The sequence below is a fragment of the Chiloscyllium plagiosum genome, chromosome 29 (assembly GCF_004010195.1).
Source record: "Chiloscyllium plagiosum isolate BGI_BamShark_2017 chromosome 29, ASM401019v2, whole genome shotgun sequence".
Taxonomy (NCBI): Eukaryota; Metazoa; Chordata; class Chondrichthyes; order Orectolobiformes; family Hemiscylliidae; genus Chiloscyllium; species Chiloscyllium plagiosum.
In genome coordinates this window covers 39330980-39342048 of record NC_057738.1, presented here as the reverse complement: position 1 = coordinate 39342048, position 11069 = coordinate 39330980, and the positions used below count along the sequence as shown (strand labels likewise).

The 11069-nt window shown below is 39.2% G+C and overlaps 1 protein-coding gene across 2 annotated transcripts in view; it reads left to right on the top strand.

Moving 5' to 3' along the window:
* atp2c1 (ATPase secretory pathway Ca2+ transporting 1) overlaps positions 1-11069 on the top strand; it is a 136170-nt gene that overhangs the window by 65723 nt on the left and 59378 nt on the right. For both annotated transcript variants that reach the window (XM_043719600.1, XM_043719601.1), the window contains exons 6-7: positions 2604-2665; positions 5123-5231. In XM_043719600.1, the coding sequence (XP_043575535.1) occupies positions 2604-2665; positions 5123-5231 (171 nt within the window). The remainder of the gene's footprint in view (positions 1-2603; positions 2666-5122; positions 5232-11069) is intronic.

Genomic DNA, 11069 nt, shown 5'->3' with positions numbered 1-11069 from the left:
TCTCTCTCTCTCTCTCTCTCTCTCTCTCTCTCTCTCTCTCTCTCTCTCTCTCTCTCTCATGCTGAAAACAATTCATATCAGTGAATTAAAGATATTGCTTGGTGTAACATTAAATACATGATTAAGCAAGACATGATTTGTCTCAGCAACACTGATTCGTAAATATTCTAAGTAAATGTAACTAAAATTGCAGTTTCTAAATTGAACTCGAAACATGATTTTAAATATGTTTAGATTGACTTGGCAGAAAATAATTGCAACCACCTGAAATTAATTCGGGTTTCAAGCAAAATATCATAAAATTCCAAGTGGTTTCAGCTTCTCTACAAATGAACAAACACGCAAAAGACATGCCCTGTGACCAGTGGTGTGCTACAAGGATCGGTGCTCAGTCCACCTCTTTTCGTCATTCATATAAATGATTTGGATAGTTAGTAAGTTTATAGATGATACCAAAATTGGAGGTGTAGTGGACAGTGAAGAAAGTTAGCTCAGAATACAATGGGATCTTGATCAGATGGGCCAATGGGCTAAGGAGTGGCAGACGGAGTTTAATTTAGATAAATGCGAGGTGCTGCATTTTGGAAAAGCAAATCAGAGCTGGACTTGTACACTTAATGGTAATGTCTTGGGGCGTGTTGCTGAATAAAAAGAGACCTTGGAATGCAGGTTCATAATTCCTTGAAAGTAGTCGATGATAGATAGGATAGTTTAAAAAAGGCGTTTGGTATACTTTTCTTTATTGGTCAGAGGAGTTGAGAGGTCGTAGGTCATGTTATGGCTGTAAAGGATATTGGTTAGGCCACATTTGAAATATCGCGTGTAATTCTGGTCGTCTCCTATTGGAAAGATGTTGTGAAACCTGAAAGGGTTCAGAAAAGATTTAAAAGGATGTTGCCAGGGTTGGAGTTATAGGAAGAGGCTAAAAAGGCTGGGGCTGTTTCCCTGGAGCGTCTGAGACTGAGGGGTGACCTTATAGAGGTTTATAAAATCATGAGGGACATGGATAGGATAAATTTCCCTAGTGTGGAGGAGTCCAGAACTCGAGGGCATAGGTTTGGGGGGAGAGGGAAAAGATATAAAAGAGACCAAAAGCACAACTTTTTCTCAGAGAGTGGTGTGTGTGTATAGAATGTGCTGCCAGAGGAAGTGGTGGAGGCTGGTACAATACAGCATTTAAAAAGCATCAGGATGAGTGTAATAATGGGAAGGGTTAAGTGGCAAATGGGACTAGATTAACTTAGGATATTTAGTTGGCATGGATGAGATGAACCGAAAGGTCTGTTACCTTGCTGTACACCTCTGACTTTATGACATGTGGATCTCTGTTCCTTTTTGTCTGCCTATGTGGTGCATTAAATCATTAATGTCAAATTGGTTGACAATGGCACAAAATAGGAAATGAACTTTCTTACTTTTAGTTCATTATCATACTGTTTTAATAGCCTGACAGCTAAATGAATCCAGTTTAACGAAAATCACTTGCTATATTTTGGTGGGTGTTCAGCCAAATTAATTGCTGGAGGCTGCTTGGTTTAGTTTGGCTTAAGTACAACACTGCACTGGTTAAAGGACTTCTCAGTAACTTTTGGAACCTACAGTGATGACAATATAATATAAATCTGTCAGTGTGAGTATTAATGCAGTAACAACTGAGATCCAAAGATGGCATATATCCACATTGATTTTACTTAGACTGTCAGTCGATCAGAAAGATGATCGGTGGTGAAGCCCCGGGAAATTAACTGTAAATCTGTCTACCTCTCTGGTCACAAACATGCCATTAAAGTGTGGGCGGCACGGTGGTACAGTGGTTAGCACTGCTGCCTCACAGTGCCAGAGACCTGGGTTCAATTCCTGCCTCAGGCAACTGTCTGTGTGGAGTTTGCACATTCTCCCTGTGTCTGTGTGGGTTTCCTCTCGGTGCTCCGGTTTCCTCCCACAGTCCAAAAATGTGCAGGTTAGGTGAATTGCCCATGCTAAATTGCCCCTAGTGTTAGGTGAAGGGGTAAATGTCGGAGAATGGTTCTGGGTGGGTTGCTCTTCGGAGTGTCGGTGTGGACTTGTTGGGCCGAAGGGCCTTCCACACTGTAAGTAATCTAATCTAATAGTTGGGATTGCTATAATGATCAGTGCATACTTTTTATTTAATTGTTGAGGTCTATGAGCAGCATAATGAAAGTAGATCAAGTAATAGGGTAATTTTATGCTCATAAGGAAGTGGTGTGAAATGCTTTAACCTTGCAACATTTGACTCAGCCCCGCCAGCTCTATCACTAAGCCAATTTTGACACCTTATAAATAGGATCCAAAGAGTGAAAGTCCCTGATCAGGGAGGTTTTGCTCTGCCTCTCTGGAAATTTTTAAAAAATGAAGTTGGCAGCAAATGTGCAAGACTTTTAAGAGTGAAATGCTTATTGTTAAGTTGCTGGTGAACCTTTAAAGTTAACAATGTGAAGATGAAAAGGGGCAGGTCATTGAGTTAGAATTGTGCTGTGTTACGTAAATTATACAATTATCATTTTGTGCACATCTTTATATTTTAAGTATTTTGTATATTTCATGTATGATAGCATTACTTTGTTATTGCTCATCTCATACAGGAATATCGATCTGAAAAATCTCTTGAAGAATTGAGCAAATTGGTTCCCCCAGAATGCCACTGGTATGATTCTTACTTTTAAACAAAATCCTATTTTTTTCCCCTCTTCAAGGCGAACATAAATAGGTTAATTTGTGGCGAGATATAGAGCATCAGAAGTGAGCTAGTTACAAATGGAAGACTATTTATTGACATTTGGTTCCAGTTTTATTCTTGTGACGTGAACTTGCAGTGAAGATCAAGGTGCTATCTCGTGTAATCTGAAACAACCAAGAGGAAATTCCTAGCAAGCTAAGCATTTGTTGGCTGATAGTCATTCTGGTATATAAGGTGACCATTCAACCCATCAGAACCATGCTGCCTCTCAGTGGTGCATTCCAGTCAGATCCACTCAGTCCTTATTATCCTGCAAGTTTATTTTCTTATGTACCCATCCAATTTCCTTCTGAGTTGGCAACGACAATTGACCTGAGAACCTCCCAAGTTTTGAAAGAGGGGGAAAAAAAAAGTCAATGAAGTCCTGAATTCTGTTGGCCAACCAGTGACTTCGCTTGCCTCTGCACTTGTGACCTTACATTTCAGAAAATGATAGAACAAACATCAAAGCCAAAAGGTTAAAAGCACTCAGCATGTATGACAGCATTCAAGATCAATCTGATCATCTCTTTTCCAGCACCCATGTAGCAGCACGTTCTCGATCATTGTCTTTTGCTGTGCAAAAGAGTTCTTCTTGTCCACCTGTATCTCTTATGCAAAACTCTAAATCTCTGCCCGTTTATCTCTTTTTTTGATTAAATTCTCTATAGTATGGAAGCAGGCCCTTTAGCCCAATAAGTCCACACCACCCTCCAAAGAGTAACCCACCCAGACCCATTCCCCTACCCATGACTTACCCCTGACCGTGGGCAATTTAGCATGGCCAATCCACCTGACCTGCACATCTTTGGACTGTGGGAGGATTTGCTTTCCCAAAACGCAGCACCTCACATTTATCTAAATTAAACTCCATCTGTCAATCCTTAGCCCATTGGTACATCTGATCAAGATCATGTTGTAATCTGAGGTAATCTTCTTTGCTGTCTACTCCACCTCCAATTTTGGTGTCATCTGCAAACCTACTGACTGTGTCTCCTATGTTCACATCCAAATCATTTATATAAATGATGAAAAGTAGTGGACCCAGCACCGATCCTTGTGGCACTCCACTGGTCACAGACCTCTAGTCTGAAAAACAACCATTCACCACCACCCCATCTTCTACCTTTTTGAGCCAGTTGTGTATGCAAATGGCATGTTCTCCCTGTATTCCTTGACATCTAACCATGCTAACCAGTTTCCCATGGGGAACCTTGTCGAATGCCTTACTGAAGTCCATATAGATCATGTCCACTGCTCTACCCTCATCAATCCTCTTTGTTACTTCTTTAAAAAACTCAATCATGTTTGAGACATGATTTCCCATGCATAAAGCCATGTTGACTATCCCTAATCAGTCCTTGCCTTTCCAAATACACGTACATCCTGTCCCTCAGGATTCCCTTCAGCAACTTGCTCACCACTGACGTCAGGCTCACTGGTCTATCATTCCCTGGCTTTTCCTTACCATCTTTCTTAAATAGTGGTACCATGCCAACCAATCTCCATTCTTCTGGCATCTCACCTGTGACTATTGACGATACAAATATCTCTGCAAGGGGCCCAGCGAATTATGCAGTTAGCCTTTCTTCATTGTGTCACAGTCAGTGGCGTCTTCGCTGTTTGCTTCACTTCTGAGATTGGCATCTTCAGCAGTCTTTGAAAATTTCCACTGCATTCCAATATTTAAGATACATACATGGAAAAAACAGTGGTCCCTGTGTGATCCCTGTGGAACACTACTATCTTTGAGTCTAAAAATCAGCCAACACCATTACTTGTTTTTGTTCTTCAGCTAAGCTTTTAACACAAATAAATGTGTAGCTGAATAAACTCATATAATCGGGTTACATGAGCCAAATGGTGCCACGTTCAATTACTTCTCAAAACTGATATACTTAATCTCCTGAATTTGGAAATTGGGTACCATAATTGGTTTGATAATATCCTTTATGTTTCTAGGATGTAGCATAATATTCTTTTTTTAATCTCTGGGACATAGCTCAAAATAATGAAATGAAAATGTTGTCTTTAGTTAACTATAAGCATCCTTCATCTCAATCCAATCCAATACTACCCATGAATTGGCCTGAATCCAATGACAGATCACAAGAATGGGGCTTTCTATGAAATGTCTCAACAGCACAATTTTGGTACAACATTGAAGTATCTTTTGTTCTTAATCTAAATCCTGCTGTGCATGACACGAGAATGTTTTGATGCTAATGCTGAGTACTGGGATAAAGATAATATTCCATTCCCAGCACTAATATTTCTGTTTGTTTGAGAACAAAAATGTCCACCCAAACACAAGTGTGACAAATATAATGAATTGGTCCTAACGGTGTTGCCTTTTGTTTGGCTTGTGTTTTTTTTTTGCTCTAGTATACGGGAAGGAAAGATGGAGCACTTGCTTGCCCGAGAGCTGGTTCCAGGAGATACAGTGTGTTTAAGTGTTGGTGATAAAGTCCCTGCTGATCTCCGTTTGTTTGAGGTATTATAGGCTTATTGAAGTAAAATTTTGTTGCTAATGCTCAATGTGCGGCTTGTTTCACCTTTTTCCTTGAAACGTGATGAAAATTTCAAAAGTAAATGCATTTTCTTTATGGTTTTTGGTTTGTTGTTTTTCATACTAGATTGTTGATCCCTCAATTCTCTGATCAAATCTCTTTTGTAGTTATGAATCCTCAGTAATTTAAGCAGCAGTTCATTTTCCTACCCAGAGCCTGATGGGAAATACCAGTAGTGTTTCTGCTTTCCTGTATACTTTAACTTTATTACAGTAGGTCAACCTTTATTTCTGAAAAGAAATTGTCAGACTTATGTATTGAAATATTAGTGGTTTTGCGATAAAAATTCAAACACTAAATCAAGCTATGATAGGTATCTGCTGTAAAATTGGAAGAATTGGTATTATTTCTGTTGAACATGGAATATAAAGTTCATTTCCCATATTGGTCATGTTTGAGTCATGCCGTTTCTGGAATAGTGTGTTCAATTTGGGCTATGGATGTGGATAGGGCAGAAAGGAAAAATTGACTTTGGACTGAATGCAAACTAGATTCAGTAGAATAATATTGGGATTAAGAGGCTAAAATTAAGGACAGGTTGTGAAAAAGTGCTATATGTGCATTTTTATCTATTTTACTGTTTTATCTGTTTTCTGTTCCACTCGTTATGACTGATATAATGTTTATTGATATACACTTTTATCATGTTCAACATTTATCATTTCATGTTGGAAAATGTATGTTAAACTATAGACCATGGTAACTAGACCTGCTTGCTGCTGGGATGCTGTTGTGTTGAGGAAACTTGTAGTGACAGAACCATATTCACAGTCTGTCATAATAATTTTGATGCAGAATCAGAGCAGTGCATTCATTAAATTATTTACTGTCATTCATGACTGAATAGTTTCAATTTTGTGATTCACTTGATAATCTGTTTGAAAGTAGACCAAATGCATGCGTATCCCTATCAGCATATGGAAATAGTGCATTGTGCTGTTTTGGGCTGCCATGATCAGAATGTTTTTATTCTTTTAACCTTGATGAAAGGTCCTTAATAATTGCCTCCTTATGGGAGGAGTGTTGGATCTACGGAAAATGGGTTATAATTATTGATCACTGTTGCACTTGAATGGAAAGATGCCAGTTTTTTCAGTTACCTCATTTCCAACAAATTATCCAAAACTGTTAGATTAGCTGAATATATGTTGGAGTGCATTGAAATCCTGCATTCTTCCACTGTTAAATTCTCAGGATGTAGAAAATAATCTGATATGGATGTAAGTTTGCGTGCTGCGCTGGAAGGTTTGTTTTCAGATGTTTCATTACTATACTAGGTAACATCATCAGTGAGCCTCCAATGAAACACTGACGGTATGGTCCGCTGTTTATTAGTGTTTAGGTTTTCTTGGGTTGGTGATGTAATTTCCTGTGGAGATGGCATTTCCTGTTCTCTCTCTCAAGGGGTGGTAAATGGGATCCAAGTCAATGTGTTTGTTGATGGAGTTCCAGTTGGAATGCAATGCTTCTAGGAATTCTCGTGTGTGTCTCTGTTTGGTTAGTCCTAGGATAGATGTGTTGTCCCAGTTGAAGTCATGTCCTTCCTCATCTGTATGTAAAGATACTAGTGAGCGTGGGTCATGACTTTTTGTGGCTAATTGATGTTAATGTGTTCTGGTTGCTAGTTTTCTGCTTGTTTGTCCAATGCAGTGTTTGTTACAGTTCTTGCAAGATATTTTGTAAATGACATTAGTTTTGCTTATTGTCTGTATAGGGTCTTTCAAGTTCATTAGCTGCTGTTTTAGTGTGTTAGTGGGTTCTTGGCTACCATGATGCCAAGAGGTCTGAGAAGTCTGGCAGTCATTTCTGAGATGTCTTTGATGTAGGGGAGATTGGCTATGGTTTCTGAACACGTTTTGTCTGCTTATTTGGGTTTGTTGCTGAGAAATCAATGGACTGTGTTCATTGGGTATCCATTCCTTTTGAATACACTGTATAAGTGATTTTCCTCTGCTCTTTGTAGTTCCTCTGTGGTGGTTTGTTGAAATAATGTTCTAATGCAGCTTTGTTTGCGAGAACTGTAACAAACACTACATTGGGCAAAAAGGCAAAAGATTAGCCACCAGGATACATGAACATCAACTAGCCACAAAGAGACATGACCCACTCTCACTAATACCTTTACATACACATGAGGAAGGACACAGTTCGACTGGGACAATGCATCCATCTTAGGACAAGCCAAACAGAGACATGCACGAGAATTGCTAGAAGCATGGCGTTCCAACCGGAACACACTCAACAAGCACGTTGACTTGGATCCCATTTACCACACCCACTGAGAAAAACAACAGGTAATGACATCACTGCAGAACATGACATCACCACAGAAAACGACGTCACCAATCCAAAGTAACCTAAACTCAAATAAAAAGCAGGCCATACCACTATTGCTTCACCAATGGCTCGCTGATGTTACCGAGTTAAAGAGACAAAACGTCTGAAAACAAACCTTCCAGCTCAGTGAACAAATTTACACCCAGAGCCTCAACCTGAGCTACAAATCTTCTCAAAACTCACTAATAATTTGATATGTTTCTTATCTGCCATTTTCTGTTCATATTTCTGTGCAATTATAAGGATTGAACATGGAATGTATGTTCCTCTGGCCAAAGCAGGCTGGAACTTAAAAATAAAAATAATTTATTTTATATTACCCAAGTCTATTTATATCTCACTCCATCAGCCTTTTTTTTAATGCATTTGTCACTTGAGTTTTCGAGTATTCTTTTGACTGCCTTGCAAGCTAAACTCCACACAATTCCATTATCTAGTTCTTATTACACATATGGTCCCACTCATACCTCATCTCAGTGTCTATATTAATCCTTTTGCAACCACAGTGTCCCCACCTGTTGAACCACCTTTAGCTCTGTGTCCCTGATTTTATTTGTATCATCAGTGGCAAACCTTTCAGCCACTCTCGTTCTTACACTCTGGAATTCTCTTATCAAGCTCTTCTACTTACCTACTCTTTCTCACCTTTGAAAAGATTTGTTTAAACTCCTTTTCACTAATTCCCATTCTGTCTATCATTGCTTGGGTTTACCCTTAAATAGGAACTGTTTAAGGATGTTCAGCTCATGACTACCACGTAAGTTTGAGTTGTTAGTTAAATTGTTAACTAAATCAGTTTAAGATGATATAAAAATATACAAGCTGTATACTTACAATTAGATTGTTTGAAGATGATTTGCAAGGAGTTAGTTTGTGGGATTTCAGTTCATTAAGTAAACTGGAAGTGAACTTGCAAACCGGACAATTTCTGGCGCAATGTTAAATCTATGTCCAGGTCCAATAGATAGGCTTTCATCTTTATTTCATTTCCTTTCTCATGTAAGTAATTTCATGTAAAATTTCCGCTTTCTGATTTTAATTACTGTAATTTTCTATTGAGTAGTATCAGCAAAAGACTGGAACTGCAACATGTGATTTATGTCATACTTAAGCTGCATATAATGCACTTGCTTGTAAACACATTTTGAGATACAGTTATCTTTAATATTCATTCTTGGAATCTAGGTACTACTGGCAAATTACCTATAGGTTACCCTCAGAAGCTGATGTTAGGCTGTTTTCTTGGATTGCTGTTTGTGGCAGTTCCACAAACCTGCTTGTCTTGTTAATTTCCTTCAGTTGTCAGTGAGGAGTCAACCATATTGATGAGACTTGTGAACATTGAGTGTTTACAGCAATCATAACAACTTAATGGGCCATTCTACTGAAAGTATTGTTTTTTTTTCTTTCAAAAAGTTCAAATTGTTCAATTGCTGTGCTGTGCTGTGAATTGAACTCTATTTTTGATCAATGGTTCAGACCTTGATTGGATTACTATTCCATTGATTTTATTTATGCAGATTTTTTTATAAATATGTATTGAGAATGAAGCAATCAGAAGTGATTGAGACTTATTGAAGGAGACAAATTGGCTGACCATGCTTGAATAGGTTGAGATCAAATGACAAAAAGATGATGTCTTAGATGTGGACCAGAGAGTGAGGCACTTAAAGATGGGATTGTTCATTCCATATTGTGCAAAGAAGGTGCAGGATTAAATTTGACCGCTTACCACAGTCAAACAAGGTATCGGTACCATAAAGTAAGGTTACCTTGGTGCTATGACCTGGACACAAAGAAGACTGGAGGAATTTGAGCAGGGAATATTGACTTTAGAGTTGAGTAGCAATGATACCAGTGAAGAGCGAGGCTGAAACTTTAAAATGAGAACGCTTGCAAAATCCTTTGTAACTGCATACCTCTGAGAGGAGAAAAAGCCTTTGTCTTCTCATGTTTCACCTTTTTTGTCAACATTTGAGAATTATTTTATTAATGTTACTGGAATTGAGAGGCCTTTTTGTTACAGCTGCAAATATTGAGTTCGCCGGGTATTATAAATACATGCCATGAAAATTAGTGATAAGGTGAATAGAAAGGTGGAAGCTTTCGGCTACAGGAAGATCTAGAGAGGCTCTTCAGGTAGGCAGAACGATGCAGGTGGAGTTTAATTCTGGAAGTGTGTAATGATGCATTTTGGGAGTCAAGTGCCGGCAGATTGGAGAGTGGCTCATGGTATGCCATTGTTTAAGCAATGATGCAAGGAAAAGCCAGGGAACTATAGCATGTTGAGCTGATGTCAGTGGTCGGTAAATTGTTTGAGGGGATCCTGAGAGATAGGAATCGCATTTGGAAAGGCAAGGATTGTTTAGGGATAGTCGGCATGGCTTTGTGCAAGGTAGATCGTGTCTCACAAATTTGATTGACTTTTTGAAGAGTTTACCAAGAAGGTAGATGAAGACAGAGCAGTAGATGCTGTCCATATGGACTTAAGTTACGCTTCTATAAGGTACTGCTTGGTAGCTTTGTTAGTAAAGTGAGATCACATGGGAAGGAGAGAGCGCCAATTGGATATAAAATTGGCTATGTGGTAGAAGTCGGAGGATGGTGGTTGGGGCTTTTATTTGGACTGGCGGCCTGTGACCAGCAGTGTGTCTCAAGGATTGGTTCTGGGTCCACTTGTTTGCCATTTATGTCAATGATTCAGATGAGAATATAGGAGGTATGGTTAGTAAGTTTGCAGATGACATCAAATTGGTGGTATAGTGGACAGAGAAGCAGGTTATCTAAGAGTATGAAGAGATCTTGATCAGATGGGCCAGTGGGCTAACATGTGGTAGATGGAGTTTAATTTCGATAAATGCGAGATGGTGTGTTTTGGTAAGGCAAAGCAGGACAGGACTTGCGCAGTTAATGGTGGCGTGAAGATTAATAGTTTCTTGAAACCGCATCGCATACAGACTGGGTAGTGAAGGAGGCATCTGACAGACTTGACTTCATGGGTCACAGCATTGTATATCAGAGTTCGAATGTCATGTAGTGGCTATAAGAGATATTGAAAAACAAACATGCGTTTCCAGTCACCTTGTTATGAGAAGGATGTTGTTAAATTGGTGCAGAAAAGATTTACAAGGTTGTTGCTGGGACTAAGAGGCTTGAGTTACAGGAGAGACTCGACAGACTTGGAATATTTTACCCAAGAACGTCAGAGACTGAGGGGTGACTTACAGAGATGTATAAGCTCATGAAGGGCATGGATAGGATGAATAGCCAAGGTTTTTTTTCCCCAGGGTAAGGGAGTTCAAAACTAGAGGGCATTGGTGTAAGGATTCTGGATCAATGGTGCTGGAAGAGCACAGCAGTTCAGGCAGCATCCGAGGAGCTTCAGCAAAATCGACGTTTCGGGCAAAAGCCCTTCATCAGGAATA